A 21889-nucleotide genomic window follows, 5' to 3' on the forward strand; every position below is an offset into this window, starting at 1 on the left:
AAAACGTTACATAAAATGATGTTACAGAACCATTATCAACTATAAGAACCATAACTAACATGTCGCACACATAAAAAGACTTCAAATGTGTAAAACTAAAAAAATACACACAAGACCACAAACAAACAAATTAACTACAGCTGTTCTGATATTCCAGACCAGTCTGAAGCCTTTTGGCTCACATTTCATCAGTGTCCCATATCAAAACCAACAACAATATACAAGTGCATGAACAATGAACAGGAATTAATTACAAATTATTACAATAATACAGTAGGCTACCAATGCAATAATGAATGGGTACAACATGAACATATGAATCTGCTCGTTTTCAGCCTCAAAGTGGATCAGCTGCTGTGTCCTCCTGTGTCCTCCTGTGTGGTACAGGGCGGTATATGTTAAGCACGTAGCGATGTATCATAGACCTTCAATATATATATATATATATATATAGCTATACAATCTATGCGATGTATAGAGTCCATTCAAGGCAGAAATATGTGGGACTGTTGTGCAAATCAACGTTAGCGATTAGCGTTAGCGATTAGCGTTAGCATTGCAAGCTAGCGATTTTTAAAAAGTTTCAGTTAGGAACATGGTTGCAAGTATACATGCACAGGACTGCATAGACCACAAAACAAGACTGTCATAACCTTTTAATCAATTATTTAAAGCTGAAAGTAATTACATTTATGTGTCTCTCTGGTCAATGGGCAGCCATTGATGCCTGTTTGTTTTCAAGTGAGGTCGCGTCCACACTAGGTTCCAAGGGCCATACAGCCCTTGGTCAATCCCCTTCCCCTAGGCCGTAATAGGTATTGGGACAGAACTAGGTCCCGCGTGAACGCGCAAAAGCTAGGCGAAGGGGTAAGGGGAAGGGGTAAGGGGAAGGATTGGGATTCAGCCTAAGTCTCTCACAGAAGCCCTTCAATGCTTGTCATGCTCTCATATGTTGTTGCCATGGTAGCATGACACAGCAGGGTCTGGTGAGGTGACTGTTCTATCCTACGGGGGCTGGTGACGTAAAACCAGCTTCCACAATGAAAATGGAGCACTGGGCTATGTGAATAATTCAGCTAAGCAGATCAGGTGGAAGGAAAGAATGCTATCATCTTAGCATGCTTATAGAGTTGAGCAGGTTGTGCTGGCTTCCTTCATCTAGCTGTGATTTCTTTGTCACAGAGGTGTTGTTTTACACTAGCACCTAGTCACATTGCAGAAGTACATGTTATACACATAGCCCTGGGCCTTCTCTCTAAGAAGTATCTATACATTGAGATGAGTTTTGATCACACTGTCAGTTTCACTCCACAATTTAAAAAAGGCTAGAAGAAGAGACAAGTGTGGGTTTGACACAACTGGGGAGTCTGAACTGGTTTGAGGAAATAAAAAAGTGAAAAACACCTGCAGTAGTGTTTGTGGATAAATGTTGTCTGTGTTACTCCCCGATGTATGTAGAGTGCAGATTTGAGTCATGTATGCGTCACTTTGCGACAAGTGCAGATTTGTGTTGTGCATGCGTCACTTTGCGACAAGTAACCTACACGATGCTAACAACTTCTGTAATGTCAGTACAGTTAAAAAATTGGCCAACTTAACCAAGTTTGTTCACTGCTGGCTACAAGTTAGCAATCAGACACCACAAAGTTGAATGGCGTTTTGAGCTAACGTTAGTAATCAAACAACAATAGATAGCTAAAGCGTTTTTGAAATGACTGCTAGCTTAGCTACAAGCTAGCAATCAAACACAACAAAGACAACACCACAAAGTGTTTTGAGCTAACGTTAGAAATTAAGCAATTATAGATTGCTAAAACGTTTTTTAAAGGTTAACTTTTTTTTTTTAAAGCTCATTGTGGGACTGGCTCAAGTGGCCGTAATTCTGAACCAAGGCTGAATTTGGGGAAAGAGACTTCGGATATGGTATTAGGGGACCACTTAGGTCTATATAAAAGCATCCAAAGAGGACCATTTCAAGGGACCTTTAAATAATTTCTAGTTTACGTACAAGCTATCAATCAAACACAACAAAGGCTGTCACTTAAATGCCACTTGGAGCTAACTATAGCAATTAAAAAAATCATAGATAACTAAAACGTTTTTTTTAAATAATTCCCGTCTTCTGTTATTATCAAACTAGGGGGTATAAAAAAAGTGAAACTGATGTTGTCCGGAGCAACAGTTTCACATGAGGAAACACTGTTTTCCAACCCCCTTCTCTCTCTGTTCTTTCCTTTTAAAAATCATTTAATTTTGTAAACAAATATTTTTGTGTTAGGGGAATTTGAGATTTGTTTTTTTCCCCTAAACTTACATTTGTCATAAATTGACGTAGATAAACTGGTGTTTTTTCAGTGTAATTAACTACGATCTTGTGGCACCTTCTTTACTCATTAATCTAATGATCAGTTCAGTTTTTGTTGCTTTTTTGCCTCCTTTACTCGTGCCTTGTAGCCAAGTCCTCTAACCATTTGTCTTGTCTTTTGCATAGAAGGATTATATGGGCTGATGGTTTCAGTCATCAAAATCCCGAATTAAAATCAAATAACAGTTTTTAAGAGCAGGTGTGTCAATAGAGACTTTTAATTGTGTTGCCATCCTTTAACAAGAAAGGACTTTGTGCAAGTATTTAAAAAAATTAATAGAAAGTAATCACATACCACTTATGTTTAGTGTTCTGTTTATTGGTTTGTTTCAGGGGATATTGGCTTCCATTGTGTTTTGCTCATTTTTGCTCCACATGTTTGTTCACTCATGTGTAACTTGATCTGCTGTCCCACGCCATTAATAATCCAATGGGATGTGTTTAATTTGTGATCATCATGGATTCTTTTTTTCCGGCAGATTAACTGTGGGTTGTATGGCTGATTATTGCATTATAGCAAAACCCTTTTTTTTAATTTTGTGATTTGAATATTCTTTTTTTTCTTCTTCAATACTGTATAATATTGTAAAATAACATAATCCCTCATCAGGTTAGTTAGGTCTTTACTGGGACTTCAGCCCACTAACATGTTGCCACAACTACCAATATTAGCTACTTTGTTACAACAATGTTAAACTAAAAAATAAAATGTGCATGTTGGCTGAAATGTACCCTGTTGTTCTGTCTGTTGTTCAGGATTTAGCCACTTTCTAAACGTCCGCTAATTTATACAGTGAGCGTAACTTTAACTGAAACACTGCTGCACTATGTTGTACATCTCAGCAAAGAACAGAGAAAAGTCTGGGTAAAACACTTTACAGATAGAGTAGGTCTTGACCACACTATAATTTACAGAGACCCAACAATTCCCCCTAAGGGCAAGCATTTGGTGTGGCAGCGGCAAGGGAAAACCTCCTTTAACAGAAACAGAAACCTCAGGCAGACCCTGGGTCTTGGTGTGTGGCCTTCCGTCTTGACCGACCGACAGAAATGCAGAAATATGACTCGTAATAATTATAGCAGTGGGTAAAATGGACTCACGTGATGAGCAGTGGCAAATATAGTAACTTTAAAAATAATAGCAATGTATGACTAGTAATAATAGTAGTAGAAGTGCAGTGCGTCATCGTCAGTATGAGAATAACATCCAAAACACACAATTCATTCTTAGTGGTTTCAGTACGTAATTCCGCTCAAAGTTGAGTAGGCAATCCTTAATTTGGCCTTGGTTACACACGCTTACACAGTGCTAAAAGAATGCGGTCACATGTGGCCTAAACCAACTTCCAGTGGGGTCTGAGTGATGAATCTTAATCTGTTCTCAATGAGTTCTGGGTGCATTTCCACCAGAGCTGTCCACTTGTGATCGGATCACTCAGGACTGATTTTAAACCCAGGTGAAAACGGGGCCATAGACATGCACACACATGGTCAGTCATTCACAGATAGAATGTTGAGCAATGGCCCCATTCATCACCCTGCAATACTGTTACATTATGATCTTGCATCCGGTTATTCCTTGGCAACTGTTGTTTCCCCTGTGGTTGTCACAGCAGTGGTTACTATTTGCCTCACTGTTGCTCAGCTGCTGTGTCCAGGCCTAATAGCCCATTGTTTTCATACACTACTGCTGGAAGATTACTAGTCCCATTTGAATTGTGTAAGTACCAAATTCCGTTCGTTGGAAGAGATTTAGTTCTTTGTTGCAGTAAAACTTTATGTACGTCACTGGTGTAACCTTTGCTATGTGATCCCAGAATAATTGTTGATGAGACTGTCAGTTCTTGCTAGAGCCAGTTATGCGCCATTCTCTGTGGTATTCTTAATCTTAACTGAATGTGGTTGCCTTTAATTTAACAGGTGGAATAGGGTCATATAAAATGTAAAACCTACCCTATAATGATGAGAGCTTTCAAAATGAAGCAAAGGTGGTATCGTAATCATGACCTATTTATACATGCTACTTTGAAAGTAAATACATGAGGCTCAATCTGCCTTCTCCGCCAATAGAATGCACCATCTATAGATGTGGGAAAGACAGTGATTTGTACTTTAAACATTCAAATCACAAGGTTTCAAGTCACTCACAAGATAAATACTAGAACTGCAAGCAGTTATGACCGGGGTCCAAACCTCATTGTGCCAGTCATCCTGACGCAAGTCGACATTGGTGAACCGAGGAGCATGCGAAAGCGGAACCCAAAACAAACATATTTAACATTATAACTCATATAACAGACACATTATAAATATATATATATATATATATATATATATATATATATATATATATATATACACACACACAATTGTTAAACTTTGGGCTTCTAGGTTGGATACAAAACTTACTGTCTGGGATAGGAAGACAACAAAGACATCAGCAGAACAGGGAAACTGTTGGTTTTTAGCTCCAAAACACAGTATATTTCTACTAGTTATATTATTAAGTTACAAAGTTATGCATCAGAAGTGCCGTTTGGCGTCATATATACGATGCACTCGACCTCAGAAAGGATAAAAGGGTCCAAAATGGTCTACGTTGATTATAGCACCCCTTAATGGCCTATCTTTACTAAATTTGATAGAGAGCCTCCAAGCGGAATGCCAAACAATCATTTTGTGTTGATAGCATATACTGTGGCAAAGATATTGCAGTTGCAAATTTCCCATTTAAATGCAGTAAGTTTTGAGACAAAACAAACATTTATTATAGCGCCCCTAATGGCTAATCTTTGCCAGATTTGGTGCAGAGGACTGTGGTGGGATGTAGCACACTGCTCCCAAGTCTTTTGCTGATAACATTTAATTTGGCTGAGATATAATATGATATGTGTTTGGTAGCTTACTAGTTAAAATTAGTTTGGTTATCAAATGCGTATCTTTTGACGTGGCAAAATTCTTTGAAAAAAATAACTTTTTGTCGCTGCCATCTGGAGATGCTACATACCAGGTTTCGTGCAGATCTGTCGCACGGCCTAGGACAATATTGCGGAAAGAAATTGAGGCAGAAATGGCCTTGGCCTAAATCAAGTGACTCAGCTTGATTCAGTGAACACTTGGATGTAAAGTTTGCGATGTGCGATGCGTTATGTGGGAGTTATAGGCAAAACACTTTTGACGTCATTGTAGCGCCACCTAGTGTTATTTTTGGTATGTCAGGTCATATACCCATTTTACATCTACCCTGTTAATGTAAGATAATTCACTTTAGTGTAAGTGGTTAATCCAAATTTGGGTCCCATAGGTCAGTACTCCACTGTAAGGGGCGCCTCATGAGTGGCCCTAGATGGTACCTATCAAATTTTGTAAAAATCAGATGAGCCTTTCATGAGATATAAACATTTTGTACTTGTAGTGCCCCCCCTGGATGCCAATTTTTGTCACATTTGTTTTGGAGCCCCAGAGGGTCATACTAAAGATTAATCTAAAGTTGGATTTTACATCATTTATTTTGGCCGAGATATGGCAAATTTTGTGTTTTCATAGTTGTTTACATAATAAGTTTGTGCGTAATATGCACCATTTTTATTCTATAAAAATTATTTTAATAAGTTTTTGTCAGGTCTGTTTGGGGATACTATACTCAACCAAGTTTCATGCATATCAATCGCACTGTCTAAGAGGAGTTTGATTGGCAAGGTTTTTCCGCATAAAAGTCTAGGCGGAAATGGGCGTGGCCTACATCACAAGATTCAATTGGATCCAGGGAACGCGTGGATATCTGGTTTTTAAATGTCCGATGTACGGTTTGGGAGTTAAAAGGCCAAATGCATTGCTAATTGTTGTGCCCGAGGTCCTTGCGGTGTTTAGGACCAGTCAGTTATATTTTTAGTTTTGGCTCAAATGGGTCTGGGTGTGCTGTCATTTTGATTTGAATTATGAATGTCTAGTTGACCAATCCAATTGCCTTGTACCTTGTCTGCTTGTTGTATAACTTGAATTAAAATTAATTAATACATCATTAATGTGAATAGGTGCCACATGCCAATTTAAAGAGGTTGCTTCCTTAAAGGTGCCTTGCCACACGTATTTCATTACTTTGTGGTAATATCTGAAGTTCTACCATGGACTTTCTAAAATTTCTTGTAGAAATATCCCTTGGTCACCTGGTTTCAAGCCATTTTAAGTGTGGTATAGAAAGCCTGCAGGAAGACTCAGCTCGATTTTGCCAGTCCTCATTAATATTCGATGAGCTAAGCTGATTGACTCTGATTGATCTGTACAGCTAGAATGAGAGCCTGTCTATCAGTATCCTTTACCCAGCGTAACTGTGTGAGCTTATGAATAGTAAAGAGCTCAGGCAACATGATGTCAGACTGACCAGCTTTTGTAATTGGCCTGATTCCTCCGCTCATTTTTTTCAGTGGCTAGAGCTGACATTGGAGGTTCATTTTCACATTCACTACATAACACAAACACATATTTCAATAAATGCAAGAAAAAATGGTTTTGTGTGGCAGCCCACCTTTAAAAAAGGGTTTTGACAGGTTTTGACAAATCATTTTCTTTTCAACCTCTCTTTTTGAGCTTAACACATCCAACAAATGCAGCAGAGGCGCTGGCCTTGCTAGGGTTTTATTGATGCCAAGATTAATACCGTCACGGCTTTTCAAAACGAATGAATACCCTTATCGTGCTACAACTATCTATAATTTGGTGAAAAAAATAAAGACATGAAACAATTCTACAGTTATTTTATCCTTACTTTTTTGCAGCTATAATGAGGGAGGAGTGATTACTACAAAAGTCTGGCCTAACAACTATAAGCGATAAAAAATAAGGTAGTGGTTGTCAGAACAGCTCACACTAAATTCAGCTAAACAGCTTATCACTAAAATAAGAATAGCTGGTCCACCTTAAGGCCAGCCCAAGTTAAACTGGACCTATTATATAGCATTGTCAGCTTCATACTAGTATTTTATAATTTTACTAGGACATGTTTACATGCTGTAATGTTCAAAAAACACTTTATTTTTCTCATACTGCCCATCATTGCTGCACATGTATTCACTCTTTGTATGGGATGTTCTGTTGGAGCACCTGTCTCTTCAATGACTCTTTTCAAAAAAGCCCAGTCTGCTCTGATTGTGTTTTCTGGAATCTCTGGGAGTGTCTGATTCTCTGCTGTGTTGTTTCACTCAAGATTCTGAGACTGACTGCACTGACAATGTTAACACTGCATTAGCCTGGCTGGAGCAAGTGACCAATAATACAAGACCGGCTGCTATATATAGCTACTATACGCAACACTTACGTGCCTAGAGTGTTCCAGCTGTTATACTTACCGTCAGACGCTCTTTCTCTTTTTCTCTCTCACTGGCTTACATTATACACACAGATGCACTGAGTTATTCCTCAAAGAAGTTTGCTACTAGTTGTATAGCCTAACACCTTTTAGTTTTAAAATTATTATTTACATGCTTAGATCCAATGTGCGCCCGGCAGAGTTACAAAAACTGAGCAGGATTGTTTGTTCAGGAGCTTGTCGATACTACGGTACTGACCGGTCTGGAACCGATACCAGTTTAATACTGGTTCTCAATGCCATTCTTATAAATCCATGGACATGTTGTCCTCCGGGCTCTGACAGAGTAACTATCTGCCTCTCCTTTCTCTCTAGGGCTCCAGAGATCATTTTGGGCCTACCATTTTCTGAGGCAATAGACATGTGGTCACTGGGATGTGTGATAGCGGAGCTCTTTTTGGGCTGGCCCCTCTACCCTGGAGCGCTGGAGTACGACCAGGTAACATTTTACACACACTCACAACTACCAGCTACTGTATCACACGCACGCACACACACACACACATATACTCAAAGGGTATAAGGAGAAAATAACATCCCTCTCTCCCACCGAGGATGAGGGTGTCGAGTGGACAAAATAAACAGAATTACATGTTATTATAGAATTCTTCAGTCTGCTGTCCCAGTAGTCAAAATGTAAACGTAAATCTTTCGTTATCTAGGTATACCTGTGTTTGTTGTTGCTGCTTAATCTCTCTTTTACTGAACGAGTAAAGTCTAACAACTCCATCATGAGATCCACCTAATACGTATCTGAGCTAAGTAAATCAGAAAATGGTTTTTGGCAATATGTGACGGTCTTCCCACAGGGTTATATGGTCTCAACTACACCACTGGGACTTTGAATGGAGTCCCCCAGCGAGGGAGAGGGAGCATGGGAAAAGGCTTCAGCCACATTCACAGACCAGTACAGGATTACCCTGTGTTTGACTATAGGCAACTCTGTGAAGACTTGTAAGCCCATCATGTTTACAGTGTATGAGTTTAGAAAATTGGAAAAAGAAAAACTTAACCTTCCTGATATTGCAAAGTCTTGGTATTTATTATGTTAATTATGTTCTTTTCAAACCAAATGTTTGAAAGGAGATTGCATGGTGCCCTAGGCTGAGATTGCCTGACCAAATGCAAATGAGAATTAAAACTTATCAGTTCATTTTTGGTTTAAGGTTTTTTTAACGGCCCATTCCCTTTGGACACAATTGGATAGACCTACAACCAATCAGAGAACAAAAAATTTGCCAACAGTCAAATGTATACAGACTACAGTATGCAGAGATGAGCTGTGATGGTGTACTGTAGCATCAATGTTGGTGAACAAATGTTGCTGTTTCAGACCATCAGAATAGGCTTGGGCCGGTGTAGAAATTTAGTTTCATTTTAGACTAACTGCGATATATATATTATCTCGTCACCCAAAAAAACATGAACTTTCTGGTTACGTTTAACAAACCACCGTTCAGCCGTTCCTCCATGACTAAAAATGTCATTCAATCAGTCAACAGCTGGCCTCCGTTGATGAGAAGCAGTGCACAGAGCAAAAGTCACATGCTCTTTACTTCTTTTACAGTACTCTTTTAAAATATTTACTGTTGCCTCGACTTAACCCGCCATATAACGCCGTGGCTTGCACTTCTGGTGTGCAGGATTTGGTGATTATTTGGGCAGACGGATTATGCCGTGGGCTGGTTCACAGCTGTGCTTCTGTATCGGTCGTTGGCATAGTAGTCTACTCAAGTGATCATCGTTATTCTGTTAATCCACTACAGTTATTAAATGACAAGACCAAGACAGCAAGAGGCAGAGCGCGAGAGGCAGCCCGCTGCCTCTCACTATCACGGTTGACTATGTCGGCCATCATCAGACAAACATGCAACTCCACCTCCTTGTCTGTCCAGACAAAATTTTCAGCTTTTGTTGGATTCGCCATGTCTTGGTTTTGCACTACTTGGGAGAGAAGGAAGGTTGTTCGCAGGCGTGTGGACGTGGTGGTGTTGTGTTGCAGTGCTTCACACTGCCGCCATAGTGCATACTACATTGAATTTCACACACTTTTGCGTCACCGTATACATGCAGATTTTCTCCAAGGGGGTAAGCCTCTCCTCTCTAAGTGTAGCTCCTATGGCACCATTTTAATGCTACTAAGCCACCGTTAGCGTTCCATTGACTACCATTTATTTTGACGTCACTTGGACAGCAGATAACTTTACATCTGAAGCGTTTAAAGAGTATATTTGTCCATTTTCCGTTTCTAAAAAGAAACTAGACAATATATTAAAGGCTCCATTGCATCATTGTATCTCACGTTATGGCTCCGTAGCAGATGTTTTTGTAAAAATAGGCTTTATGATTGTGTAATAACCAAGCGACTTGCTGTCGGATAGTTGAGGAATTACCGTATAGTACAGGATAAGTTTGCAGACAGTTTTGACTTACATGAGCAATTTAAGTCTAATTACTAATGTTAACTAGCCTTTTAGTTAGCAATAATTAGCCTGCACCTATGTTATCTCCTAACGCTCTCCGTCTCTACAAGATTTAGAGTGATTAAGATTTCTCTTGGCACAGCTACCAGAAGACTTACGTCATCAAGCTCAGTTGGAGACTGCGCAGTAATGCTCAGCACTCACTTGAAAAAGTGCTTCTAATATCCTTCACTGGTCTCCGTCCAGAGTAAAGGGATCTGTTGGTCCATTTCTTTAACTGTCTATGATTCCCCCCTAAACTCTTGTCTAAACGTGGAATAAGAAGTGATAATGCAACAGCAATGCATTTTATCTTCAGTTTTTGAGTAAACATAGCCTTAAACTCAAATACATCACACAGTTAAACCATATGTTGTAAATAAAGTGAGTGAAATATATCTTTTAAAAAAACAATACCATAGTAATAATCATAAAATCTATAGGTTTATCTTACACAAAACGGTCGGACAGCAGCTATGTATAAATAGCTTCCCTGCACACTTTTTGATGATGTATACCTGTTCTGCGCTTTGCCTTAGTGCCCTACCTAGTGATGCACACAGAACAAATCTGTTATCAATTGCAGTCGGCTTTATGGTACACGCCAGGACAAAAAATTCATGTTCATTGTCATTTTTAAAAGAGTTGATGGCTTGTTTGTGAGACCCTGTTAAACACAAGCACCGGCAGTCTTTAGGCTCAATGGTGTTTTTTACCTCCAACGTCGTCTTAACACCAAAAAACACCCAACACCAGACTTTAAGGTTACCATAAATGCCAGGCACCCAGAAGCGTCTGTATCCTTTAGTTTGGCTGATGGGCCATTAACACGTCAGCCCTTTCCATCTCTACAGTGCTGTGTTAATCTCTGTAGCAGCAAGAACACACACAGCCCACACAAACCATACACAGTCCAGGGTGCCCACGGGGTATTAACACTGATACATTTTTTTACATTTTATAACCTCAAATTAAGACCTTAAAAGCGTTGAATTTGGTGTACAAAGTCTTGGATTTTTTACAAAGTCTTTTCCAACGATTAAGTTCCTACCGCAACAAAACAAACTGTTACTAATGTAGGCTAATTAAAAGCTCACCGCAGACCGTTGCTGGACACACCGGAGGACCAAGACACAAAGTAAACTCGCCTCTCTGACTGGTACAAGTTAGCAGTTAAACTGAGCGGTTTGATTTCTGTGCTCTCTTCTGTTCCTATCACGTGACCAACAGTGAAATTGACTACCGTACCACGGGAATCCCGTGGGAATATATTGACCCGCGGGAGTCCCGAAAAATTGTCACCCTTTACCGGACTCACACGTGCATATTGAGGTCCCGAAAGTATGCTGTGCTATGCCAAGGCTCACTGCAGTTCCACTCTACACAGCAAAATGTATTTGTAAGCATGAGCCTGACGGTAGACACACGCACACTGTGGTGCGTGTTAATTGCACCATCAGCAGGTTCTGGTCAGTTTGTTTGTTTTGGGCCGTGGAAACATGCACGTGCATTCATGCACACACATACAGGCTGTAATATCTATCACTCTGGGATTTCTATTGGCCATGGTATTTCTGGAGTATCATGGAATTCTGAGAGGGATAATCATAACTGGGCAGGCCAGAGAGCTGAATGAGTTTTTGGGAAAAGTCAGCACATATCTGGTAAACCATGTAAAGTAGGGCTGGTCAATTATGGAAAAAAATATAATAACAATTATTTCAGTCAGCATTGAATTTGCAATAATTTAACACATTACTTGTTGACTTCTGAAAAGATGTCGCAGCTATTGAGCTTAAAAAACAGTGGAAAAAGTTAAATAAATCAACCATAGAAACACACATACAACTGTGAAATTTTCCTTAATACTTATCCTATTTAAACTTTATTTTTTCTTTCAGAACACAAGAGAAAATAAGAGTTTACTTGCAAAACGTAATAAGCTAAATAATTGTTTTTCCTGATCATTCTGTTTTTGTGATTGTTGGGAGCCAAAATCATAAGCCCAATCCTATTTTGATTAATTGCACATCCCTAATGTAAAGAAGAAATGTAAAACTTGCAAATCAAAAAGTGCTGGAAACCACACATTTTTTAAGGATTTAATTTGTTCTTGATCTGAAAACAAACAAAATGACAAAACAAAGGATCAGATTAACAACTAATTTTTTTATGGTCAGTAGGGCAATCTTACTTAGTCAGAGCCATGTTTGAATAAACAGTTAAACATGGAATGAATTTGAATGGTTCAAGTTAAATACAACAAACTCTTTTTTTTGCAATAGAATATAATGTCTGTGTCAGGTGAGAAAGAAAACAGGTATGGGTACAGATGTCATGAGATCCAATACTTCGGTACCAAGTTAATGCCAAAATTCTAAATCCGTGATGGTACTCGTTTTTTCGAGTGCAATTCTTCGAGAACCTAACAGGGTCCGCATACATGCTACAAGTGCTCTAGTCTGCCGCTACATGCTTAACCAAAACTGCTTTCACAAGTTCAGTTGTAACTCAAACACTACAAGTAAGTTTCCCTCTTCTCTTTTTTTCGCATAGAGCCTAACATTAGCTTTGATAGTTAAATTTGGCTTAGGTTAGTGGTGGTCACTTCTGCATAATCGCAGTTCTATGTGAAAAAACAGCAGAGAAAAAACGACTTAAGATACTTGCTGTTTGGGCTTTCCAGGTGACCTCATCGAAGATATGCATGCTAGCTGTGATGTTTGGAGAAGCAGGCTGAGGATGCAGAAGACAGATTTTCTCTACAGATGTAAATCACACTCCTTTCACCCCCCCGCCCCCTCAAAGTTCAAACTGGCTAATAAAAGTTTGATGAAAAAACTGACTCTTTTCATCCGTATCCTGAAATACACATTATAAAGGAGTAGATGTGATTAACTTTCTTGTTTTGTGCAACACTCAACTGAGAAGGCAGGGCAGCACGACATGTGTGTTAGCTGCTCTGATGCTTTCAGCTCGAGTGCTGGGACTGTCAATGAAGCTTGCTTTACTACTTTCAAACCAGACGCTGGTACAAAATCCTCTACTGCTGTTCAGTGTTAGTGAGTGTTTGGCCGACAGCGCAGTCAGCAGTCCGGCAGGAGAGATGCTGAACACTGCACAGGATGCACACTCTTTATTTCTCTGCCTGTGTGGAGAACTGATGTGTGATGCACACTCTTTATTTCTCTGTGTGGAGAACTGATGTGTGTGTTTTTTTTTACATCACATATGGTGAACAAAGGCATTAAAACTTTTGCATGTAAAACATGACACTAATGTAGGCTGATATTGGAGTTTAGTGTGGGGCGTTTTCTCTGCAGGCCGAGCTGTGGTCAATCTACCTTTGTCGAGTCCAAGACCAGGACTACGCAAGTAAGACTGAGTCAAAAGAGGTTAAAGTCCAAGTCAAGACCGAGTGAAGGGCCGAGACAGATTCATATCATATCATTTTGCTTTACTGCTAATGATCAAAAAGCAATGCAAAGTTAAAGTCTTTAGGCCATACTATTTACTTCAAGTGTAACAATTTGCAAATATAGTCTAATTCGAATTTGGACTATCCTTTCCATTTGTCTTTTAAATATCAACCAGTTCATGGTATTCAGTTCTGGGCTCGATGATTTTTCCTTTCTCTTCCTGATATTTTTGTTTATCTCCTTCATGGTATGATTTGATTAGTAAGTAAAATAGTAAAAAAAAGAAGTCTCCTAAGTTTACCTCCACAGCAATAAACTGCTGACATAGGGTTCAAACTTGTATATGATTGAAATTCATCAGTTGAAGTAAAGCTTTCAGTAGCTGAGTAAAACAAGTAAAAATTGATAAAAGTTGAATATCTTATTTTGTCAAGTTTGTGTGATGTAAACCATTGGCTATCTTCGCATTTACTTGAATTTTTCTTTTACTTTTCCTATTAATTTTTCTCTCTCTCTCTTCTTCTCTGCCTGTTCCTTTCTCTCTCTCACTCTTTTTTTCCTCTCTCTCTCTCTCTCTCTCTCTCTCTCTCTCTCTCTCTCTCTCTCTCTCTCTCTCTCTCTTTTTCTCTGTCAGATCCGGTACATCTCTCAGACTCAGGGTCTGCCTGCCGTGCAGCTGCTCAACAAGGGGACCAAGACCTCTCGTTTCTTCTCCAAAGAGTCCAACTCTCCTTACGCTTTCTGGAGACTAAAGGTACCTGCACACAAATCACACAAAAATACAATCACACGCAAAACACATTATAGACCTGCAACCACAAAGTACACATCCTCCTGTCAACAACACATCATGTCCAGTCCTTTAGTAGTGGTGGGGACATACAGACACACAGATTAAATGGGAAATTGAAATTAAAAAGCAGGAGATTCCTTTGAAATTCAAGTGAAAGTCCTTGCAACAAGGGAAAAAGTATGAAGTGGCAGTGCATTACCAGTTATAACAAATGCTCATGCCTTTCAAAACAAGACAAAGCCAACAGGTCCTGAGGAAAGCTCTAGGAAATGTGAAACGGCTTAGACTACCTGCAGAGCTGACTATAAATAATTTTTTTATGAATGTGGGCCTAATGTTTATCTGTCAATGTACTTACCAGCAAAAACAACTCCTTATTATTTAAACATGACAAATCAAGTGGTAGCTTTCAATACACAGATATGCAAAAATGTGTCTATACAACCATCTTTAAATACTGCACCTACATTCTTGAGATTTTTTTGTTGTCTTAATAACTCTGTTCTTTCTCCAGACAACGGAAGAGCATGAGAAAGAGACGGGACTTAAATCCAAAGAGGCCAGAAAGTACATCTTCAGCTGTCTGGGTGACATAGCACACGTGAGTCTAACTTGACCAAATTACTTTTAAATCAAATGTAAACCCTTTTGAACAAATCCAATATAAGAGGGACAAGATCACAGACAATTTCAGATTCAAATTTGAAAATGCAGCAGTGTGATCACGGCTGTAAAACAATCACATCAGCTTTTAGTTGAGGTGCTCCTGGTTTTTAAATTAAATGTGACTTTAACTGTTGCCCTTTGTGGTTCTCATATGCAGTGTTTTCTCTCTGTGTATAACTGCTTCCATCTATCAGGTGAACTTGGTGCTGAGTCCCGATAACAGTGACATGCAAGCAGAGAAGGCAGACCGGAGGGAGTTTGTGTCTCTGCTCAAGAGCATGTTGCTCATTGATGCTGGGGACAGAACTGTTCCCTCCAGCGTCCTCAATCACCCCTTCCTCACTATGACTCATCTACTGGACCACCCACACAGTAACCAGTAAGGCCATAAAACTCACATTGATACAAAATGTGTTGGCTGCACGCTATTGTTTGTTTTATTGTTTCTTCATTCATTCCTGTATGAACTAGCCACTACATCTCCTCCTATTCTCTCCAGTGTGCAGTCATCTTTCCGAATCATGGACATGTGCCACAGTTGGCCCACCAATGCAGTCTTTGACGCTATAAATCAGAACACCATTCATTTCTCAAGACCCTCTGTAGCCCCCACTGCCTCCTCTGGCCTCCCTCTAGGCTACAGCAACATACCGGTCCACACTCAGGTGAGATGCTGTAGCAGTGTGAATGTTTGCTACTAGTACTTTTTCACATTGTCACACCCCATTTCTGTCAGGAGAACATAAATGAATAATAAATAGGAACATATATAAATATGTCCAATTTTTGCTAATGTTTCTTTGCTGATGACCTAACATTGCCCTCTTCAGGGAAGAAGGTGCTATAATGTATTATTTCAGAATATTGATTTTTGTTATTCTCACTGATGTGATATGGTTAATGGTTGTGCTCAAGAATTATTGCTAATCATCTTACTGTGTCTGTACATTCATTTTGTCTCTCTTTTTTGTCATTTACCTGATTTCCTCTAAATCTATATTCGGACTATTCTTTTCATATTTTCTCTTTCTTTGCTATATTCTCTTATCTGCCTGCCACTTCATCTCTGTTTTGTTAATTCTTCTGTCTTATCCATCACTGCCTCTTTGTACTATATATATTTTCTAATGCAGGCTTTAAACCAGTCAGCTCCCTCAGTGTTGCATCCTGGAATAGCTCTAACAACTGGGAATGGTCAGTTTGGGTGCACTGACCCTTTCCCACCTGCCCTTCTTCTTTGTCCTCCCACCATGCAAGGTATGCAGACTGCACACTGCATACAATTTTTACATAACACTTTTTTTTGTAATTTAAGTTTCACAGATTGGATATTTAAAATGTGTACACTGTTTTAAGAAGGGTTTTCAATGACCCTTTTTTCAATGACAAACATTTTTTATTTACATACGGTTGTTTTTTCTCACTATGTGACAATGTTGTAAAGCAATTGTGTAGTAAGACATGAAAAAAAACACATGAATTTACTTCCATTATCTTGTAGTAGACACAACACAACTTGCATTAGTGATGTAGATGCAACAATATATTTTAAAATATATTTGTGTCTCTTATATGCAATATATATTGCATTTACATTAACATCTACTCACATTTACAAACATTTTAAACATTCAGTGTTGACTCATGGGCCATAATACTTACTATCAAGTTTAAAGGTACAATATGTAATATTTCTGCATTAAAATGTCTAAAAACAACTCTACCTATTTTATATATTTTGTTGACTGGTGTACTTTATCCCAATTGTTTTCAACAATATTCAGTGCAGAGAAATCTGTAATTTTATCTCAATGACACAGGATGTCTGTCAATGGCAGCATATATCCTTCGACCCCCGAGCTATTCTAACTTCCATTAAAACACAGGATACACCAGATGATACGTTCAAGAGTAATTTTACATCATACAATGTCACAGAAAGAATTTTACTCAGTGACCGTAAACCAGCTTTTTTCTGCTACAGTGTAATTTTTTAACTAATAACATGACATTTAATAGGACAGAGACCTAATTTATTGATATATTTCAATACTAATCAATCTAGTTTAGGGTTACTATAATGTACTACATTGAAATTAGCTAATGCTTGGTGGGTAACGTTATAAAGTTACAACATTATTCAACACGCTCATTAAGTTATTTTGTCTATGATTGTTTTGACCACGGTTTACAGCACTGGGCTAACGCACGATTAAGTTTGCTGACTTATCTAATGCTAATTTAGCTAGCTAGTACACCCCGGTCTGTCTGGTGGGGGGCTAGACCAATTGCCACTTGGTTCGTTTGAAACCCACGATGTCTCTATCATGGGTGGGCCAAATTTTCTGGATGGGAAAGCACAGAAAGTAGAGATAACCTTGCCCCTTATGACCTCATAAGGGGCACGATTCCAGATCGGCCCATCTGAGCTTTCATTTTATCAAAGGCAGAGCAGCATACCCAGGGCTTGATTTATACCCACCGCCATTTCTGGCCACGGTGGGAACAAAGGCAGGCTGGGGGAACTCATATTACTGTTAAAGAAAACTCATAAAGTGAAATTTTAATGCCATGAGACCTTTAACAACATAAACTGCAACTCCCATAATCCCACGCAACTTCACAATGTTATCAAATGGCTGTGTTTTTGCATTGTTTTGATTGAGAGACTCCTAGCGGCAGAAATGTACACGTTTTAGGCACTCAAATACTGGTATATTGTCGAAAATAAATAATTGTTGAACTTTGACTTTTAAAAATGACTTTTGCTAATACATTTAGCTACGGCCTTTTTTATCTGCATGAATGACAAATGGTTTGTTTTATGCTCCTTTTTTTAAGGTAACCTTAACCAACCAGCAGGGTATTCTGTTCCGATGGTAACTCAGGCTCCTCCTATACAGCCCATACCAGTGAGACCTGGTGTAATTGCTCAGGTAAGACCCAAACACAGATACTAAATAGGTGTGTAGCTTGTGTATCAAAGTCAACCTCCAACCCCCAACATCAGGGTGTGTATGGGGGACTTAATACAGGTCACAGCTATGGCGATCCACAGATGATTGGATAACACCCCTGGTATACTTATTCTGTCCCTGTAGCAAGCCTGGTCTAGCCGGGGGCAGCAGCTCCTCGTCCCAACAGCCTGGCAGCAGATGACTCCAGTGGGTCCTCCTCCCTCTCACCCCCCTCTACCACCCCCATCCTCCCTTACCAACGACAGCACAGCCGGCCCACAGAGAATCAGCGACTGGGGGTAAGCCACCCAAAGTTAGTCTAGGGAATTCTCTGTTTTAAGACCTCCACTAAATCTTCTAAATCTTTTATGTTGCATTCAGTGTTGTCCATGCACTAAAGTAACCAGATTGCTGTTGGCTTCTCTTGTAACATGATGTCTTCAATGTAATGTAAACCAAACAATGGTTAACACAGCTAGAAAACAAAGAATGAAACAAAAGATTGTGTAACAATACATAATTCCTTGTCCATGTATATATACTTAACCAGGATTCTAACAGGGTTTTTCCATTTACAAATGTGCATGACAACAACGTAGCACATCTTAGTAAGTTGTGTTTCTCTTAGAACCTCTTTTTATTTTTTTTGTTTTATACCTTTTAATAGGAAAGTGTGTCCCCAGAGCAGCCACTACACACTGATGCAACAGCCTCTCCTGACTAATCAGATGCCAGCCCTCTCTGCCCATCAGCCAATCAACATTGGCATAGCTCATGTTGTGTGGCCACAGCCAGCCAATAAAAGAAACAGATACAGTCACAACAGGTGAGATTCTGCAATGTAGTAAAGTTAAACTGCTTTGCCAGTTTATTAATATCTAATACATCAATTATTTTGTTAAAGGAACTTGTCCCACCCCAGCAACATCCATATATCAGCATGTCAGACCCCCAAGATGGCCAATTTTGTTGGACTGGCAGTGGCACAAAGAGAACAGTCTCAGAGGGAGGTACCTCTGGTAGAAACTAGGCAACTGGAAGTTCAAATCACAGATGAAGAAAAAAATTATGCGGAGAAGGAAGTGAGCTGCTTTAAAGAGATGGTGCCAAATGGTAACAGCCAGCTGGACCAGTCCAGTCAACAACAGCGGGAAGTGGCAGTTCTGATGGGTGACACGCCAAGCCCTGCCCCCAGTGTGATAAGCATCCACAGTGAACTGACTGACGGGGAGGACGAACAAGATGAAGACCCTCAGAGGTGCCGTCTGAGCGAGTGAGTAACATCACGGACAATGAATAGTCAAATCAGTTCAATTTTATTCATAGTATCAATTCGTAACAAGATTCATCTCAAGACACTTTACAGATAGAGTAGGTCTAGAACACACACTACAATTTACAAGGACCCAACAATTCTAGTAATATGGCTTATTAGTAATTAGTAATTACACCCAGAGCAAGTATTTACTGTGAAGGAAGAAACCTCAGACAGACCCCAGCTCTTGGTAGGCGGTGTCTGACGGGCCGGTTGGGTGTGTAATGAATAGTAGCAATAACAGTCATAATAAAAGATAAAGGAACAGTGACTAAAAATAGTAGTTTGTAGTAGTTTATGGCATAGCAGGGCACTGCACGCCATTATTGGGCACAGCAGGATGTAGCATGTATTTACAGCATCCTCAGTATACTCTAGCTTTTGTTAGGGGTGTTTCCCTGGTTCTGCAGTCTTGCATATTAAATCGCTGCAGTATCTTGTTAGTGTACCTTTCCTGTGACATCTTTATACACCCATCTGACTGACTGAAATCAATACCTAGACCATTTTTGAGTTAACCCAAATCCTTACTTTTAAACTTTTCTGCAAGCATCTTTTTCACATTTTTCAGTCTCTCTTCATTGTTTGCTGCAATGATCAGGTCATCGACCCGTATGATTATGATCACCTTCCCTTCTTTTGACTCTTTGGCATAAACACAGTGGTCGGCTGGATTCTGTGTGAACCCATCCCGTTAGGCAATCGTGTAAAACTCTATTCCAGTTTTACCCGGATTGTTTAAGACTATAAAGTGATTTCTCTTACTTATAAACTATGCCTTCTTTCTTCTTGTTAACCCTCTGGTGGATTCATATAGATCTCATAGTCTAAATGAGCGTGCAAGTACGCTGTTTTCACGTCCATTTGGTGCAGGAGTAAATTCTCCTGTGCTGCTTTCTGTAGCACCACCCTTACACTGGTCAGGTCTGCCGTGGGTGAAAACGTTTCCCCATAGTCTACTCCCATTCTCTGGCTGTAGCCCTTGGCCACAAGCCGTGCTTTGTATTTGTCTATTCCATCTACATCAGTCTTGATGGAATAAACCCATCTACCCCCCACTGTTTTCTTGCCTATTGGCAGTACTGTCGGGGTAAAGGTCTTGTTCACATTTAAGGACTGGATTTCCTCATCCATGGCTTTAACCCATTCTTTTGAGTTAGCTGACCCCATTGCTCTCCCAAATGTCTGTGGGATGCCACACTCTGTTCTGCAGCAGTAGTCTACCATGATATGGGCCCCATCACTAGTACTGTCTTCAGTTATGAAGTCATCTAGGTAACTTGGTGTCCTTCTTTCTTTACTTTCGGGTTCACCACTTGTCACACTCTGTTGTGTTTGATTGTGGTCTCTAGACCTTGTTACTGCATCTGGACTATCACAATGTGCATTTTTACTAATATAATATATATAATAGTACAATTGGTTCTAAAGCACTTTCTGTACTTCTACTGTGTGACCTCACTAGTCTGGGTTCTCACACTGTCATAGGCATCGCCTGGATCTGGCTCACCTGTCTGTGTCTGTTTTTCCTCAGCTGTCTTGCTTACAAACTTCACTAGCCTGTGTTTTTGTACTCTGTTCGTATCTGGATAATACACCAAATACGCCGGGCTGTTTTTATCGTAACCTACAAAACGCCCATGTCACATCTGGAATCAATTTTTCCCTTGTCCTGTTTGTACATGTAACATACAGACCCAAACTTTTGCATTTTAGACACATTGGGCTTCTTGTCTGTCAGCATCTTATAAGGAGTCAGCCCTGTATGCCTGTTAAAGCACCTGTTGCGTACCATTGCTGCTGTTTGTACTGCATATTGCCATAGCTCCTTCGGTTGGGCACTTTCAGCTATCATGCACCTGCCCATCTCAAAAAGAGTACGCCAACCCCTTCTCTGCAGTTCCGTTCTGCTGTGGGGAATTTGGAGCTGACGTTTCATGTCTGATGATTTTCCTCAATAGTGCTTGGAAATCACCACACGTAAACTCTGTTCCTTTGTCGGACCTGATGCATCTCACTTTCCCATGAGGGGATACATCTGCCAGGAACTTTTCAGGAACTGTGTCACTTTTCTTCTTTAGAAATTACTTTACATATTTGTAACCATCTATCAACTCTGGGGCTACAGGACCTGCAAGATCTGTGTGTACCATCTCTAAGGGAGCCTTTGCTCTGGAATTAGGGCCCCTTTTTCTGGTTTGGGCAAACTTTCCCTGAATAAACACCTCACACTTTTGTTTGGGTCTACCTGTTTTGCCCTTGATCTGCATACCTTCAACAACATTTTGTAACTTAAGAACATTGTCATAGTTACAGTGGCCTAATATCTCATGCAATGTCTTTATGTTGTGACATGCATTACACTTATCATTAGACGCAGCTTAAGTGTGCAAATAATACAGCCTGCCATATACATGAATGTTATATCTGGTACAGTTTCTGGTTATCAGGACGTCTTTATCTTCTTTAAGTTCAGTAACACTTGAAAATATATGTTTTTCTCGCCTAAATTTTTACCCTTAAAAAAGTGCTGCTGTTTCCACATGC

The 21889-nt window shown here is 39.7% G+C and overlaps 1 protein-coding gene across 2 annotated transcripts in view; it reads left to right on the forward strand.

The window, feature by feature from the left end:
- LOC117948589 (homeodomain-interacting protein kinase 3-like) overlaps nt 1-21889 on the forward strand; it is a 55419-nt gene that overhangs the window by 15823 nt on the left and 17707 nt on the right. Inside the window, exons 5-14 of one of the 2 annotated variants that reach the window (XM_034878304.1) lie at nt 8046-8169; nt 14246-14365; nt 14919-15005; nt 15265-15449; nt 15570-15735; nt 16204-16327; nt 17912-18006; nt 18172-18326; nt 18713-18853; nt 18932-19300. In XM_034878304.1, the coding sequence (XP_034734195.1) occupies nt 8046-8169; nt 14246-14365; nt 14919-15005; nt 15265-15449; nt 15570-15735; nt 16204-16327; nt 17912-18006; nt 18172-18326; nt 18713-18853; nt 18932-19300 (1566 nt within the window). The remainder of the gene's footprint in view (nt 1-8045; nt 8170-14245; nt 14366-14918; nt 15006-15264; nt 15450-15569; nt 15736-16203; nt 16328-17911; nt 18007-18171; nt 18327-18712; nt 18854-18931; nt 19301-21889) is intronic. The other variant, XM_034878305.1, reaches the window with a different exon arrangement.

Source organism: Etheostoma cragini, chromosome 8 (assembly GCF_013103735.1).
Source record: "Etheostoma cragini isolate CJK2018 chromosome 8, CSU_Ecrag_1.0, whole genome shotgun sequence".
Taxonomy (NCBI): domain Eukaryota; kingdom Metazoa; phylum Chordata; class Actinopteri; order Perciformes; family Percidae; genus Etheostoma; species Etheostoma cragini.